The sequence below is a fragment of the Colias croceus genome, chromosome 3, assembly GCF_905220415.1.
Source record: "Colias croceus chromosome 3, ilColCroc2.1".
In the NCBI taxonomy this organism is placed as follows: Eukaryota; Metazoa; Arthropoda; class Insecta; order Lepidoptera; family Pieridae; genus Colias; species Colias croceus.
The window spans coordinates 8,684,521-8,703,300 of NC_059539.1; the positions used below are offsets into that span (position 1 = coordinate 8,684,521).

General features: G+C 33.9%; 1 protein-coding gene and 1 long non-coding RNA gene across 5 annotated transcripts; one reads left to right on the forward strand and one right to left on the reverse strand.

Annotated features, from left to right (window-relative positions):
• Positions 1–322: 322 nt before the first annotated feature.
• On the forward strand, positions 323–8,883 carry LOC123706087. 2 transcript variants are annotated; one of them, XR_006753365.1, is made up of 4 exons: positions 324–526; positions 6,006–7,506; positions 7,590–7,815; positions 8,672–8,883. It is a non-coding gene; the product is annotated as an uncharacterized LOC123706087 (long non-coding RNA). The 2 variants fall into 2 exon arrangements; XR_006753364.1 differs by having other exon boundaries at positions 323–526; positions 6,006–7,815.
• LOC123706086 lies at positions 5,277–13,245 on the reverse strand. Of its 3 annotated transcripts, none has more exons than XM_045655227.1 (6): positions 13,033–13,245; positions 8,877–9,063; positions 7,920–7,997; positions 7,349–7,486; positions 6,845–7,030; positions 5,277–5,976 (listed from the first exon to the last, which is right to left on the reverse strand). In XM_045655227.1, exons 1-5 carry the CDS (start codon positions 13,047–13,049, stop codon positions 6,845–6,847), a joined length of 606 nt encoding a protein of 201 aa, XP_045511183.1. In that variant the 5' UTR covers positions 13,050–13,245; the 3' UTR covers positions 5,277–5,976. The 3 variants fall into 3 exon arrangements, with proteins under 3 accessions (XP_045511183.1, XP_045511182.1, XP_045511184.1); XM_045655226.1 differs by lacking the exon at positions 13,033–13,245 and adding an exon at positions 11,541–11,712; XM_045655228.1 differs by lacking the exon at positions 13,033–13,245 and adding an exon at positions 9,309–9,431.
• Between the last annotated feature and the right edge of the window lie 5,535 nt (positions 13,246–18,780).

Here is an 18,780-nt window from a genome sequence, read left to right on the forward strand (position 1 = left end):
ATTGTGCAGTTTAATTAATAGTATAACGTCTTCGCCACCAAAGTAGAGACGGCGCTGTCATCGCCTATACCAATGTTGCCATTATGGAAATATATATTATACTTCGTATGCACAGTTCGTATGGAACCTACGCCCCCAAAGAAAAAGAAAATACAAGGAAATTGCCCTTGAAAATTATTGTTACCAAGAAGATTGTTACCAGTCCGTCTCTTTCTATTTAGGGTGAGTATAAAGATAAAAAATTCAGGATATTAAAGAAAAATTACGGATACATAAATTTTATATAATATTACTATAATACTAGATTTTGCTCGCGACTTCGCCCTCGTGGAAGTCATAAAACGTAAAATCCCATTTATCCAGTGGGAATTTCGGGTTAACCCTTCTTAATGCACCTCTAGGATACTCAAGATATACCGTGTGTGCCAAATTTCAAATCTTAAGGATAAGCTTTGCGTTGTCTGTCAGTCACTAAGTAACGGAAGAGTTTTACATAAATTGATTAATTAATGGTTGATGTTTTAAGGTAAGGCGGAAATGAATTACTTATATTGTTGCATTATACTATAGTTACTGTAGAGTTTATGTTAACAAATATGTAGATGTACAAGTATTTATCATTGGAAAATTGTCATGTTCCTTTCAGCGTTTTTTCATGTTTGCGTCTTCCGCTATCTGTAATGCAACTTCAGAACACAGGACCGCTATTATGACAACATTTTGCTTTATATTTTGGCGATACGAACAGTCATTTGAGGAATTAATGAAGTAAAATATCAATGTGTTTTAATAATATTTATTTATCATTACAATGGCAACTGCCTTTACAAATTTCCAAATTATAAGATACATAGTTACTTTATCAATAAAAAGTAACGAAATCGGTTCACAGAAAATATTTTTATTAGGTAAGTAGTTATTCCATACCCTTTAGTATTTTTTTAAATTTTTTTTATAATAAGTTTAAAATATTTGAACACAGTACAGGCAAAACCAGAAATGTCACTAAAATTAAAAAAAAAATACGCGGGAAAACGAATGTTTTCCCGCGTATTTTTATTTAGCATTACACAAAAATTAATCAATTATTGTACTAATAACAAGACGTATAGTCAGATGATGTATAAGTCTCAAAACTGTATACAGGACTCCGCTAGGAGTACTTGTGTTCTGTGATACAGGAACAAAACAGGAATGAGGGAAGGTCCTTATTGTAAAATGTAACGGAACGTAAGAAGGAATGAAGGAATGCTTTGAGGATTGAGGTTAACCGTTAAATCAAGTACATATTTAGGTATTTGGGAGTGGCTGTGTATGATTTCGAAGAAGTTTTGTTGTATTGGTCTATCGTTAGTAAAATGAGTGATAGTGACGAAGAAAATAATAACAGCTTTGTACATAAAACAGACATACGAAAGAAAACAGGAAGAATGCGGGAAGTGATGAAAAAATAATGGAGAGTCGCACGAGCGAGGAGATTATTATTGGTGTAAAAGATTAAAATGTTTTGATAGAATATCATCAGAGCAACGTGTGAAATTACTTAAAGACTTCAAACAGCATGAAGAGCACAGATGATCAAAATTTATACTTATGTGGCATAATGAATGTGTGTTCAATAAAAAGGAGGCGAAGTAGAAAGATAGATGAAATAGATGCTAATTTCCACCAAACCCATTTCACTTACAAAGTGAGGGTGATAGTCGATAGAGAATGATGACACAAAGGAAGTACCTGTGTGCAATAAGGCATTTTTATCTAAATTTGGTATTATAACTAAAGGAAATCTTGAACATCTTCAAAAGTCATTGAAAACTACAGGTAGGTACTGCACCATATGACAAAAGAGGCAAGTCGAGTTCAAACAAGAGATTATACAGTAACATTAAAAATCTGATTTGTGAATTGTGATCATATTAAATATTATATAAAATATAAAATACTTAATATATAAAATATCTGCCTGAAGATAAAGAAAATGTATAAGTTATACTTGGATGCACATGAGTCACAAAATCATGTATCTTATGAAACATATAGAACAATCTTTAACACAGAGTTTAATATATCATTTGGCTATCCAAGGACTGATACTTGCATTACTTGTGATGAATTCACAATAAAAGCAAAGACATTAAGAGTTGAAGGAAATACTGTTGAACTTAATCGATTAAGTAGGTATTCTTAACAATTTGCATAAGAAAAAGCTCAAGCATTTTATGATCGTACCTAAGAAGAATGCAAGAATGAAGAGCAAGAGATGTGAAATTCCAAGCAATTGCCATGGACTACCAAAAGAATGTATGCCAAACATTACTACTAATGATGTGTTTTACAAGCGTCAGTACTCAGTTATCAATATTCTCTTTTAATTCATGCACTGGGAGTCAGAAGCTCTTACTTTTGTACCTACCCTGAAACATGTGGACACAAGGGATCAGATGAAGTGGTTTCATTTCTATTTCATTATTTGACTAACCACCTGGATAATCGTGTGAAGCATTTGGAAATATATTGTGATTCAGCAGGTGGACAGAATAAGAACTACACAGTGATAAGATTCATTCATTTTGTAGTCCATAAAATGAAACTTTTGGATTCCATCAAAATTACATATCGAACTAATCAATTTTTTTTTAGTCTTTTTTCAAAATTAGTATCTGAAAAAATGCTCATTTCCTGTGCAGTTCAAAAGAGAAATAATGTGTGTAAGAGAACACCCTGGAGTTATTTTACACAGAAGTAATTATAATGGTTTATGGGAGAAATCACCCATAGAATCACCATGAACCATCCCGAAAAGGAAACTGGATAAATCACATCAAAAGAATTTGAATTGCCAGAGTTTTCCTATAATATTTTTTTACCTATTAGTGCAGAAAAGTACAAGGACTTATTAGTTTTAACAAATTTTGTTTTAGTGACATTTCTTGTTTGCACCTGTACTCTTCATTTGTGATTGTAATCATCATCATCAGCCCACATACTTTCCCACTGCTGGGACATGAGCCTCCTATGAGGGTACAGGCCATAACGCCGCAACCCGCAACCGCAATAGGCCACGCTGGCCAATTGCGGGTTGGCGGATGTCACATGTCTTCGAACTTTTGATTTTTCGACATGTCGGTTTCCTCACAATGTTTTCCTTCACCCTTTGAGCAGTGGTGATGTTACAACATGCGCAGATAAATTGAAAAATCAATTTATTTCCTGCGCGCTCAAACAAAAACATAGCTAAATAAAATATGTACCTAGTTTTGTGAAGTTTTTGTCGCTTGGTACGAACAGTACTCAGCTTTTCGTCCATACAATTTTTAAGATGCGTTCGGAGACGATACCATCTTTAGTATCTGTATCATCTTTATAGTGTGCTGGTTCTACTAAACATGGCTGTGTGCGATAATCAAATACATGAGATCAGAGTTGCCTCATACGTATGATCAATACAATTGGCGTTAATTGGGAGCTGTACTGAGTTTCGATACAATAATTTCCTCAATCTTTACCGAAATTCTAAAGGACTTGGGTTATCATTTGTCCGACCACGGGCTCTTATGCAAGAAAAATATATCTCTAAATTATCTTGTGAGCATTTAAAAGTAAGAAGATATTTAATTGGATGATCTAGATTTAATAAATCCGCAAAAAGTAAAGGAAAATTTTCTATATTCATTAAAAAATCTAAAGCAAATGTTTTGTGCCCGTGTTGTAAAATATTTTTTCCATTCAAAGATTTAAATATTATTTTGTTTGTTCCAAAGTCTGTTCCCAGTATTTTTTGTTTGAAATTTTCATAGGACTCTTGTAGCCTTTTGGACGTCCAAAAGGTGATTTAGAATTCATAAAATCAAAAATTCTATCTATTGTTTTTAAAAACTCGACCGTGGCTTCACTTCCCAAAAAAAGAGGATTCCCGCTAAAATTAAAAATTCTATGGACTCGGCAACCGATGAACTTAAAACTTGGGTGGCAAGCATGACGTTCATTTTTTTGTTTTGTTGTTCTACGTGGGTAGATGATAATTTATTGCCAAATTATAAACCCTCTTCTCATTGCACTTCGTGCAAATTACGAATGAAACCGTATGACGTGGGCAATATTTTATGTTCTGCTAGTACATTACCGATTACGTGCTAGTTTCAGCATGTGTGCAGCATCCAAAAAGTAGTAAATTTTGTCGCGACCATTTGGGTGTGAAAAATATGGCTGGAAATTTTCCGGTTGTAGTTGGCATTTTAAAAATTGGTACGCTCGTATATTTGATGGAGCGCCATCGCATATTCGCATGTCGTGGATCGGACGGATACCAATTTCGTTCAGTAAAACAACAGCAGTGTGTAAAAATTCTGCGAGAAGTTCAGCGTGCAAAGTATTTTTAATAAAAAAATAAGCTATGGGCACTTGAAATGAGTCGTGTAGGGCACGGATTGAAAGACCAAAGCTTCAGTAGCTATTTCTTCCGGATCGCTTACAACGATTTAGATCTTGAATAGACTTAGATCAACATAACCGAAAACTTTGTCGACTTTTTGGTCATAGATTAAATCTTGTTTTAACGCCATGCCGTCAAATATGGGCAACATTTTTTAAATAATTTGTTTTAGGTACCTACTTGTACTTATAGCTTCAAATATTCTAGAACTTCAGACAGAAATCCCACTTTGCAATTAAATGAAGCCAAAGAACGTCTCACAAGGTCTCAACGTGTGGCAAAGTTGCATATTGTTTTATGAACTCGTAGGCCTTCGCCGAGTAAAAATACAATGTAAGGCTGATTTTAGTCTCACGTTCACCGTCAGCGCTCATAGCTCAGCGCGTATTTTGTCAGCGCTGAGGCTCAGCGTGGCCCGTTTTAGTATCGTACTGACCGCCTTACTGTACAGACGACGACCAAAATGCGGAGTGTGTTAATTATTGCTGCTTTGTACTATCTATCCCAAAAAAATAAAAACCGGCGACGACGAAGACTCCATGTATCCATTGATTGAGCAGAGAGCCGTTGCAGGAGAATTTGTCTTGTTATATTAGATTATAATGTTTCATAATATATTATAACAGGTAAGACAAAAAAAAACAAATTACATATTATTAGTAATTAAACATAATATAATTATTCATCAGTACGTCTAGCTGTTTAATAACCAGATAGTTACTTGGATTTGCATCATTGGTTTCGTACCATGAGTAACCTAGAGTCTGATAATTGTATGATGATGTATACATGTCGAAGCTATTTGATGTTTTAGGTGTTTGGGTGTACTAAATGAAATAGTCGCTTACGAAGCATACATATTTATTGCGCACGGCGTAAACGTCGGCGATGTCAATCAGTAGTTTCACACTGTATATAATACTTACATTAAATTTATTATTACATTATGTGTTTTGTAAGTCAGCAAAACCCCTACAATCTGTTCCAATTTCGAATATTCGTGGCTTCGCGCAGCACTCGATCTAAACTCCAGCTTTTGTCCTACATCAAAACTTTTCTAAGATTGGACCTAAAGAAGCGAAAAAAGCCAGGTCGTCAGCGGCAAGATCTGGTGTTTGTTTACTTAATAAAGTTAATAATTCTTTTTCAAATGGAGAACTTTCTGGATTTGTTTTCGGGGCCCTTCTTTTTCTCTTTTCCAGCCAAGGTTTTTGTGGTGATGGTGAATCAACACCACGGTCATTCTGCTCACCCTGCTGAGTGCTGAGTGTGAAAAAACTTGCTGCGTGAATATATCAGAATCTTGAGTATGTTCTGAAGATACTATGCTATCCAATGTGTTGTCTATATTTGCTAAGGGTGAGGGAAGAACAGATTCTTCAACTTCATTCTCAACTGTTGGAGCTTGGAAGCTTAATTCGTCATAATAAATATATTTTTTTGTATTTTGATGCAGCACTTCCAAAAGGCGTTTTTTTCATTGCGTTCTTTGTTCTAAAAAAACACATCCCGGGCTGTTTTTCATCTTTGTTGGATTAGTTTGCCTGAAATAATAAAACCTTTTTATTTTCAGATTTCTTGCTACGGGCCGAACATATACAGATTTACAGTATTCATTTAGGATGGGAATCGCAACAATCAGTAAGATCGTGGACGAATGGGACGAAGTGTGTAAAGTAACATAGAAAACGCTATACAATGAATGCATACCATCAAATACACCTGATATGTGGCTAATTATTGCTAACGGTTTTCTACAAAAGACCAACTTTCCAAATTGCATTGGAGCTATTGATGGCAAGCACATCCGAATCGTAAATCCAACCGGCGGTGGATCAAGATCAATGTGGATCAATTCCAAAACAGTACACTACAGGAGCCTTGAACAAAACACTTTAAAATATATTCCTAGACCGAATCATGCCTGGGACAAATACTCCAGTTGAACATGTAAATGTGGGTGATGGTTTTGGCATATTCAATAAAATTAAAAAGCCATATTATGCACGATCCGATATGACCCACACGAAAAAAATATTCAATTATACATTGAGCCGTAGTAGATGATACATAGAATCGACATTTGGTATGATGTCAAACAAGTTCAGAGTGTTTCATACACCTATTAATGTGAGTTTTGATGTGACAAAGAATATAGTTATAGCATGCTGCGTATTGCATAACTTTATAATAATTCGCGATGTTTATCGTATTGAAGACACACAATTATTGAGGGTATGGTAGACTTGCCAACTGTACCTACAAACAGGTCTGGACACGCTCTGCGAGAACATTTTGCTGAGTACTTTGTGAGCCCTATTGGAAGGGTGCCCTCGCAAGATTCGTGTATATTTTAACTTGAAAAGGCTGTAGTGTAGGTATTCAGATAATAAAATAAGAAAGTAAACAAACCTAGTTGTTTTGTACAATTTTTATTAAAGATTTCATATTAGTGATAGTTTTGCTGAGGCGAAATATTTTTTGTACTAATGATCTATTCTTTTTCATAAGTGTTTCTTCTCGCGATGATTTTAGTCTTGTTTGCACACTTTTATTAGCGCAGGAGACTTGAACAGGAGAAGTGCTTCTGTCCATGACCTGAAAAACAAAAATATTGTAAAAACTAATACTTTTTAACCGACTTCATATGACGGAGTAGTGTTAGTTGAAGACGCTTCTAAAATAACAAGTCAAATTTTAGATAAATATATTTAAAAAATCTATTACTATAATTGAACTGTATATAACGACACTCCTCTCAAACTAAAATCTGTCAATCTCTTTTGGCTACAGAGGTGCTAAAGAAATATTCATCCATATGAACATTTGGAAAAATAACGGGTAAATACGAAACACGCATCATAATACCTAACAATTTTTAACAACCCAATGCTAATAATATTAAAATGTCCTTACTTTTTTGGGTGTCAAAGTTTCCTTAATGAGCATGTTTTCCGTTCCAGCTTCCAAAATGTCTCTTAGTATACACCGCGGTTTTTTACAAATAGAGACAATTACATTTTCTTCAGTAGCATCACGCAGCGGCAATGATTCCTGAAAATAAATGAAAATCTGTATAGTATATTTTTAAGACTTGGTATGATATAGGAAGGATTTAATGGTTTATATTTATTAATCTTTTTATTACTTTTCTTAGGGTTCGTACCCAAAGGATAAAAATGGAAGCTATTACTGAGAATCAGCCGGTTTAGCATGAAAACGGATCATACATACATATGTATTTATAATATTAGTAGGGAAAAAGGGATTAAAATAATATCCACTCCAAATTTCAGGCTGGTAGATCAGGCGTGTTACTATTAAAAACAGACAGACACACAAAAATTTCAATGACTGCGATGAGTTGTAGTCTATGGCGCTCGGTAAATAATAAATTATAAGTATAATACACAAATTCTGTCTTAATATTTTATTACATAGTTACATAAATTAGGTTTTAAAATTAAAAAATGGCTTGTGCACTTACATGACTGGTAGATGGTTTGGCTGACATAGTTTCCCAGGTTCTTTTACAAGCTGTGCTAGTTGCACATTCTTCGTTCAACTGCAGAATACATATTATACTAAATATTATATTAATTTATGATAGATTATTCTCATTATAACAAAAAAAAACAATTTGAGTGTAACATTAAATTTTATTATAATATTACAATCTCCATCATCCTGAACAGTATCAGGTTAAACTGATAGTTGATTTTCATATTTAATTTCCTTTTTAAATGTTGAATTAAATGCAATTTGTTCTAAAAATATTGGGATAGCTTAAAAATAATAATAAATATTTCAGGACAATTTCACAGTTTCACACACGGCACATCTGATCCCATACTAAGCTTTCGCTTGTGTTATGGAAACCAGATGGCTGATAAACATACATATATAATTTTAAATAAATACTTATATAGATAATTAACACCCAGACACAGAGCAAACATCTATGTCCATCACACAAATATTTGCCCCGGGTGGGAATCGAACCCACGACCTCTGGCTTGGAATGCAGGGCCACTACCAACCAAGCCAACCGGTCAGTCAAACAATTGTTAAATAACAAAGGCTCATCGCTTAGTTGTTAAAATATTTAGAACAGTATCTAAAAAAAACTTTGTGCTATATCAAAAGGGAATTCCTCTCTCACTTAACAAACTGCTCCTTATTTTCTTTCTTAAAAAAATTGACAAGAGCAAAATGTTTTAATGTAATTTTTTTTTCTAGGGCATGATACACTGCTTTGATCTTAACCCATTGAGCCCCGAGCAGCCCAATCGGGCCACGACGGTTTCTATTGTGTCTGAGATTCCGGGGGCTGAGTTATTAAAGGTGTGGTGTCATTAATCACTGACATTCAATGATCAAACACAGTTTTCTGAACAAGAAGTATGAGAAGTAACAAGTTACAAAAGAATATGTAACTACATACCTGTAACGGAGAAGAATTTGCTTGTTCGTTAGAAAATGGTTTGACTCCTGGTCTTAATCTTTTTCCCGTAACCATATAATCTGCTGGTTTGAAATGAAGGTTACATATCTTTGCTTTTACAAAAAAGGGTCTTTTTAATTGAACTATATTTAACCATGTATTACGTTCCGCTAGATTGGAGGGAAACCTGTAAAGAGAAAAGAAGATTATTTGCAAAATATAAATAAAATTGTCATTCAGATACAGAAAACACGAAATTTGTGCTGTTGTCTTGTTATTCTATTTCAGTAGGTACCATATATATAAGTACTTTGAGTTTTTGATTTAACAACGTATCATTAAATAAAAATAGTAAACAATGTTTTCATCCCATTAACTTTCACGCAAATTGAGTAAGCAGCCAGTAGAGAAAGACTTCTCCTTTTCTTTTACCTCATAAATTACCGTACCGAAATACACAATTTTATGAAGTATGGACACCCTAGTCTAATATTTATTACAATCATGCATGAAACATTTAATACTAATAGTCCATTGAATAAAAAGTTCTAGAGTGCGTGAGTTAGTAACGTAAGATGTTTCTTCGGAAACATGTCAAGAGTCCATACATACATATATAGCAAACATCCATACCTACTTACAAACTTTCGCCTTTATAATATACTAGCGGTCCGCCCCGGCTTCGCCCGTGGTACATATTAACGTTTTCTCTACATAAGAACCATCCTCGTACTTCAAGGAATATAATAAAAAAAGAATTATCGAAATCGGTTCAGCCGTTCTCGAGTTATGGAATTACAACGAAAAGTGGCATTGATTTTTATATATTAGATTATATTAGATTAGATTCGAAGCGTAGGGTTTTTTTTTAAGTTTATTATCAGAAACAAGATCAGAAACAAAAAAGGTTTACAGATATATTAGTGTACAGTTGTGAATTAAAAAACCACTGAGGTTTATAGTAATGTTCGTATACAATAATTTATAAACAAAACAATTTCGGTTTAACTGTAGAATACATAAGTTGAGTCTAAAGTTTGCACAAAAATAACGAATTTTTTGAAGTGAAACTTCTTTATCGGGGTTGGACAAAAATTTAGTGTAACATTTTTGCGTTACGCCGTACGCGTGACATTTTTGCGTTACGCCGTACGCGTGACATTTTTGCGTTACGCCATACTCGTGACATTTTTAAGGTCATAAAGAAGTTTCACTTCTTACGTGTGTACTCTAGTACACGCATACATTTTTTTTTATACTTATAACTATAACATCAACTACAACTTGTCTAGATAATATTGCTTAAGTTTACGTTTTATGTTTATTTTAGTAATACAATTTCTTAAATTAATATCCAACCCATTCAAGATATCTGGTATCAAGAACGCGGTACGTCGTTGGCCATACATGTTTTTTGAGAATGGTTTAATTAATTTATTAAGAGTATTGTTCCGTGTATGGTAAGAGTGTGAATTTAATGTTTGATATTTTGTGTTGAAGAAGTTTTCTTTGAGCAACTGAAATTCAAATTTATAATTAATTGGCAGGACACTGCAATGTTTGAAAAGTTTAGGTATGTCATTATTAAATTTTCTTTTTATTTGCGGCGACACAATTTTTTTGAGAATTCGAACTTGTATGTTCAGAATCCTGTGCATATACTGACACTGGCAAATGGTTATCTTATTGCCATAACAGAGAAAAAAAAAAAATCCTGTGCATATATGTTTTATAAGTCCTACCATAGCTACTTAGGCCGTAGGTATGATATTATAGAATCAGCAAAAGCATTGTACAGCAACAGTCTTGTTTTATATGGTAATCTGTTTTTAATAATATACAAGACTGCCAGAAAAGATCGAAGTTTATTGCACACCTTTTCAATGTGCATCCTCCAGTTGAATCTGTTATCGATTATTACACCTAAGTAAGTGTAGGAGTCGACAGCCTCAACAGTTTCACATTCGCAAGTTCTCGCACGTGGTTTACAATGCATACACTTATGCGTGTGATTTTTTATACTTTGGTATAGGTTACCGTTGACATGGGGAGATTTCATATGCATTAATTTCGTTTTGCGTGAATTTATTACCAATCCAGCATCATGACACCATCTGCACAGGTTATCTAAGTCATCTTGAAGCAAATTCATCGCTATGTCAACATTTTTATGGGATACTAAAAGGCATGTGTCGTCAGCAAATTGAAATATCTTGGAAGTGTTCTATTGCTTCTCCCATTTTATTCACGTATGCCAGGAAATGCAAGGGACCCAGCACAGAACCCTGCGCTGTTCCCATGTCCACCTTTGTAGCATCACTATACATACGACCAATTCTGACAAAGTTGTTGCGATTTGATAATTTTTGCACCATGCCAGTAAAGTACCGGCCAATCCACTATCCTCCAATCTATATATTAGTTTCTCGTGATCAAGGGTTTCAAAGGCGCGGGAAAAATCAATAAATAGCACCAGAATGTGTTTTTTTTTTCGTTCAGATTTAAGTTTACTGTATCAGTAAAGTCTGATAGAAGGGCATTGGTGCTTTTTCCAGATTGAAAGCCGTATTGATTAGTAGAGATTATATTTTTATCATTATAAAATTTATGTATTTGATCATTAATAGCTTTTTCGACTATTTTGCAAGGGGCTTTTGTACTTACGAATGAAAGATAATATCACATCCTGGATGCCACTCACTTTTGCAACCGCGCACAATACATTTAACAACCATTGTTATTAATTTTTATTCAGAATAATTCCAAACTAAGAGAACAAAATACAAATAACAATCAACAATGAACAAACTCAAGAAATGACCACCACAGACCACGAAATGCCTAGAGGCCTAGGTATTATACACTCTATGACACATTATATACTCTTTGACTGTGGAAATCACTGGACACTGGTGGTACTTGACTAGTTATATAAAAGCATATACAGACGTTCCGATTCGGTTGGTGCCAAGAAGCTTATATCTAATACACTGGAGATTGCACTATGACCATTAACTTGTAACAAGAAAATATGACGTTGAATGACGCCTGTATGTTTTTTATCCCTTTCACACCTAACTTGGCAAATTGGTGTGAAAGGGATAAAAAAACATACAGGCGTCATTCAACGTCATATTTTCTTGTTACAAATTAATGGTCATAGTGCAATCTCCAGTGTATTAGATATAAGCTTCTTGGTTGGTGCCAACCATATTGGAACCGACATAGCAACCATTCCCAACATTGCTACAGATTGTCCGACGGTTGGCCTTCCAGCTGTCAGTTGAATTTGCTGTTACTATATTACTTGCTCTGTGTTTGCTATGAAGTAGTGAACGGACGTCTTGCCTCAAACCACGGTATTATCGAAAAATGTTAAAAAAGCGTTATAGGATGTACGCATATTGTCCAACTTATTTTTCAATGTTTTTAAAGTAGCCGCACTGTCAATTTTTTTAAGCTATTGTATAGCTTCTATCGCGTGCCTTGAGCGCGGGGACCGAATGGAGAAATTCCGTAACGATAAAACCTCACGCTCCCCACTCCGACGGGCGGAGGTGTGGCTTGAAGGCATAGCATGCAATAGCTTTACCGCGGCAGTCCCCGAGTGCCACACGTCGTTTTTTTAAAACTTCTAGCATAAACAAATACGCTTGATTTCTGGCCACAAACAGGGAAAGTATTTATAAAGTTCAAGTAACTTTAGTATTATGTCACGTTCGGTGACCGTAACTCCCTCGGCGTTCATGTTGACGTCCTACACCGGCGGCGTTGCGAATGCGAATGAGCCAATTACCTATATTACTCTATGGAATGAGCCGATTTGGTCGGAACAGAGCTTCCAAACGTTCCAATTTGGTTGGATCGGATAGGAAGTTGGTTTGGTCGGGACCGCCGGCGCATCCGACCACGTCAAACCAATATTAATAATAATTATGTCGGACCGACCGCTCTCTTCACTTTCCGATTTGGTCGTGGTCGGATGGTTGGCACCAACCAAATCGGAGCGTCTGTATATGCTATTATTGTACTCTGTAGACATGGGTAGGAATGCGTGTAATCGTGTAAAGTACAAAAGAGTCTGTGACAAAACTTTGACACGTTGCAACATCACGCATTACGCATCAGTTACAAAAAGGTTACAAACATTACTTACGCATCCTTAGCTCGCATCACTCATAAAACTTAACTTTTTTTTATTTTGTTTTACATTTGCTTGCGTTAATTACAATTATTAACAAACAACGTGACCAAGTATGAAGGGAAATCAACTACATTTTTTAAATATTTACTTAAATTGTAATTTTACGATATGTAAAAACTAATAAGTAGGTATTCTGAGCCCACGTCCATCGTGAGTGGCTTGCCAGGCAGCAATGAGACATGGGCCATTGTGTGATCGTGGCCTCCAGTTGTGCATTGCCTGCAATGGATCAGCATGGGCCATTGTGTACTGGGGGCTTAATGTGTGAACAGAGTAATATCACTTCCGTGGAAGAGATGCGTGATGTTCAATGAATAAGGAATGTGATGTTGCATTACTATTTGACGTACTGTTTTTGCTCTTAGGTTTTGCGCATGTCTAGTACTCTGTGCTTGACTATTTGCTGGTATCACAATACCATAGACTGTAGAGTAATAAGATATATAATTGTGACTATAATCTATATATATAAAAGAAAGTCGTGTTAGTTACTCCACTTATAACTCAAGAACGGCTGAACCGATTTAGCTGAAAATTGGCAGGGAGGTAGTTTAGAGCCAGGAGAAGGATATAGGATACTAAATACGTACCACGGGCGAAGCCGGGGCGGACCACTAGTAATATCATAATAAAGCATTTGAATGGATTTCTGGCGGGAATTTGAAAAAGCGCGGTTCATAGTTTTGAACTTTAAATTAAATTAAATACGATTTCTTTATAAATAAGTGTAAATAAGTTTAAAATTATAACATTAATATAGCGTATTCATAAAAAATGGATGGAAATGAGGGGGGCGGCGATAACCCGCCCACCTCTAAGAAGAGACCACGACATCCAGAAGATCGAGATGTTTCGGGTACTGGCGGCGGTGGTGAGAGTGACTCTTCTTTTCTACCTTTCCGTAAACCAAATTATAAAAGACTTTATCCGGAAAGTAACATTAACATGCAATTCAAAGTATTTGTGGAAAGTAACAACAAAGAAGAAAGAATAGGAAATAAAAGTCCAGTTTATTTAAATCATATATTTAACAATATAAAAGGTGTGGTGGCACTGAGGCGTATTAGCGCCAATAAAATAGTTGTGATTTTCAACCAGCACAACACTGCTAACAATTTTCTCAACCACGGCAACTTTCTGCAAAAATACAACATCAAAGCATACATTCCAGCAGCGCAAATAGAAAAGACCGGTATAATCAGATTCGTACCAACTAATCTATCAAATAAAGAATTGTTTACAAAGTTAACCTCAGTATATGAAATAATTGCAGTTAGGCGTTTTATGAAAAAAGTAGGACACGAGTTAGTAGGAACACAAACTGTCAGTATCACATTTCTGACAAATTCCTTACCGGAGAACGTACAATATGATTTATTCTCATATAGAGTTTTTGATTATATTCCTCCTCTTCAACAATGTTACAAATGTTTTAAATTTAATCATTCTGCTAATATATGTAATGGCAAACAGCGGTGTTCAATCTGTTCAGGTGATCACTCATATAAAGAATGCAATAGACCAGATGAGATTTGCTGTGTAAATTGCAGTGGACCTCATTTAGCTATTTCTAAAGTATGTCCTATTAAAATGAATAAAATATTAGAGAAGAAAAATAAAATTACCTATGCTAGTGTTGCTAAAACAAAAGAAAGTACTGACTTCCCTTCTCTGCCATCACGTGGCATCCCTGTAAATAAAAATGTAAATATTGTACAAAAACCTGTAAATAAGTCTGTAAATATTAAACCTGTATTAAAGAATGTAAATATTCACGATATAAAATCACAAATCATTGGAAACAGTGATGTGCTTATGGCCCTAGTACACACACTGGTCCAAATAGGCAATAAAAGTGATAACGAACCAATTACTTCTTCATTAACCCCTCAGCTGTCGCGGCGCGCCGCCTCAAAAAGGTGCTGTCTGTCGGGCAAATTCGAGCTTTCGGCGCTGATTTGCCGATTTTTTCGATATTAAAATTTGTGATATTAACTTTAACCTGTGAGACTCTTGTAAATTTTAATGCTAACTAGATAACCAAACTTTATATTAGTTACCTTACTTATTCCCTGGCATGCGTATTTTACTTATTAGAAGCATTTTTTCCCACACATTTTGAATAAATGTTACATTGTAAAGAAAAATACTCATAAAAAAATAATATCAAGGTATTTTAGATTTTTATTTTTGTATTTTCATACTAGAATAGACAATCTTTTGAGTGAATATAACAAAAACATAGGTTTATTTAATAAAAATTCGAGAAAGTTGATTATGATTATCATCGTTTACGCATGAGCATAAGCGGGCGCGATCTCCAATCATGTTCATACAAATACAGACTTTACAGGATGCTCCAAAATGACAACATTTCAAAATTTTTTGCTACTTGTTTTTATTTTTATTTTAATCAAAACTAGATAAAAACTAACAGTAATTTTTACTTTTTGGAAATATTTAGGTTTTTATTAATGTTTAAAAACCGTCTTATTCCTAAATGACGTTATTCTTATAGTGGGCTTTGTTCTAACGTCTGTATGTATAACGTCTCCACATGTCTAATTTATTTTCTCTTAAAATTTGCATTTAAGAAAATATTTTTTGTGGTAACAATAGCATTATGAAGAAATGCTTTTTTTTTCTTTCATGCTCTTAATTATTATCTATTCTATACATATAATAAATCTGTAGAAGGGTCAATTCTGTACATTGAAAATATTGAAAATATAAATAGCAGGGGGTGTTACTGGATCGATACCAAGACCAAATATGTGATTAAAAAAATTATTGTCTGTCTGTCTGTCTGTATGTGAAGGCATCACGTGAAAACTAAGGTTTCGGTTTCGATGAAACTTGGTATAATTATACCTTATTATCCTGGGCGTAAAATAGGATACTTTTTATCCCGGAAAAATACGTAGAAAAAAATCTTAATTTTTTCCGTGCGGACGGAGTCGCGGGCGGAAGCTAGTAATCGTATAATATGAAATGTTGTCCAACTACAAATCGAAAGGCACTGTATCCATTCAGAAAAATGTCTAAGCTGTACAAATGTGAAATCTACATTTAATTATACCATAACTTAATTATAAACCGTTACATTTAATTTATAAATCAAAAATCTACGGAAATTTGAGTTTGAAACATTTTTTATAAAATACAGCTTATGTAAAGGATAAAAATCAATAAACTTAAAGATTCAGAATAAATAAACAATTACATATAAATGATATTATACATCTAAATGTTATACTTATCATTCTAAAAATCAACAAATAATAGGAATCAGAAAACATACTAAATGAAAATCATTATATTATGTCCCTAGTTGTATAGAAGAAAGAATCGTATCATATTATTGTTTTATTAAAAAAATGAACGTTATGCCTTAATAAAATTAACGCTCCCAATCCTATTTATGCATATAACTTAGCCACGCGTTACTCAAATAATTTTGTCCGTGGGCTAAATTAGCTTATGAGTAAATAAATAGTACAGAGATTCTTAAAAAAATATCAATCATCTAACGGATTGAAATAATAGGTAAGTACTTAAATAAATTTTATTTAACTGATAGCACTATAAAAAATTGTTATGAAGCTTTGTGTCTGTACTATTTATATACTCATGTGGTTGTAATGTGTGATGTTGACGCTAACATTGGCCAATTAATAGGAATATTTGCAACTTAGCACAAATAACGTCGAACAGAACGAACTTCTGTTCATTATTTCTTGTAATATATCGAACACAACGACCGCCTTGAGACGACGATTTATTACCACGAGGTTCCACTTGAATTTGATCAGGAAAGTGATGAAAGCTATCCAATCTATAGTTTTTATTTTACTTCAATACATGCAGTATTTCCAAGCATATTGTAATTGAGATATAAACTAATCGGTAAAATTGTATTAAAAAAAGCTGCAAATTCCCAGACACTGATCGTGTAAGTATTATTATCTGTTCATTTGACAAAGTATACAGAGTTATATTTTCTTGATTTCAAATACTGTTACGTCCTATTGTTAAAGTAAGCCTTGGAGTGTCTTGTCTTCCATTGCCACAAGGATCGTTGTTCCATTTGAATTCTCTTTTATTGATACTCAAATGCTTACGAATCGGAAAAAGGTAATCCTATCAAATAGTTACTTAGATATTTTTATCTTCAAATGAAAATTAAAATATCAAGGTGGAAGTTTATTTAGGGTTACCTAACAAATAAGTAATTATTGATTATGTAGTTTTAGACAGCAATGTGATATCTTCAAATAAAAAAATTGCATTCTTCTTCTGGGTAATAGAAGCAGTTTTGACACCAAAAATACAATAATTGTTATCGCTAGTCATTAACAAAATGAGAGGATAGATTTATATTTTCAGGCGTACTGCAAATGATGCATTTAATTCGTTTTATTAAATCTGTAATGTTCCAAGGCTATTTAAAGTCATGAATGCAAAAAAATAATCGTCTTCAGACAGCGATCTACATCTATAACGTTCTGCCTACGAATGTACTACATAATATAGTACATAAGAATAAAAAACTCGCACACCGAGGGCTCCGAACAAACCAATTTTTTATTATGTTGTAACTCTAAAATTTTATGATTTTCGAAATTATTCCTCAATCTGCGCTATAAGAGCTTATTTTACCCCAATTAAAAAACTCTACGTACACGGGAAGTACCCTGTAGGTGTCGATTCCCTTGCTAATGTCGAAATTTGCGAAAATTTGCAGCATAAACGGCTGTATCTTTTGATTGCGTTGGTTTATAAGTTTGATTTTTTCGCAGCTTCAATCGACTCAAGTAATCAATATAAATTTCAGTTAAATGTCACATTACGCGCTCCTTATAAAATGGGTCTTGACAGACAGACAGACAGATGGGCAGATGGGATGGACAGACGTAATCTTATTAGGGTTCTGGACCCTTAAAAACCAAACCCTTTGGGATGCAGCCGTTAATACTGCAATTTTTAGCAAATTTTGACATTTGCAAGGCAATCAAAACCGACAGGGTACTTCCCAAGTACATAAAATCTTTAAATTTGGTAAAAAGCAATGTTTTATAAAAACAGATATAAGAATAATTGCAAAGAACATGATTTTTAATTGCCATTTACAAATAAAAAAGTACTTAATAATTTCAACTTTCAACTAATATGAACGCCTACGTGTATTAACTTGATATTCACATTTAAAACTCAGATTTACAATTTAAAAGATTCCTACAGCATAATAAAAAAAATAAGTTTGTACGAAGCCCTCGGTGCGCGAGTCCGACTCGCACTTGGCCGGCTTTTTATTTTTTCTGAAACTTAAGGTTCCCTAACAAATAATAATATGTTGTATTTGTATGAAGGTAAGAATATGTTGTACAATTAAAGTGTTAAATTTCTTTTTGAGTTTGTCCTACACAAATTACATAGTATCACTTTGTCCTATATATAGGTCATAGTGAAAACCATTGTTCCCCATGTAGGTTTTATTACTATTTTTCCAGCATATATACACTTTTAACCATAATATACTAAAACTAAAAGAATTAAGAAAGAAATTATGTCTCTGGAATTTTTTCGTAAGCAGGTTACGGACTAAAATTTTTGTAGTTGATTATGTATATCCTTTTTAACCTGAGGGCAATTATAAATACCACAAAAACGATACCTTTCAATATAAACAAAACATATTAT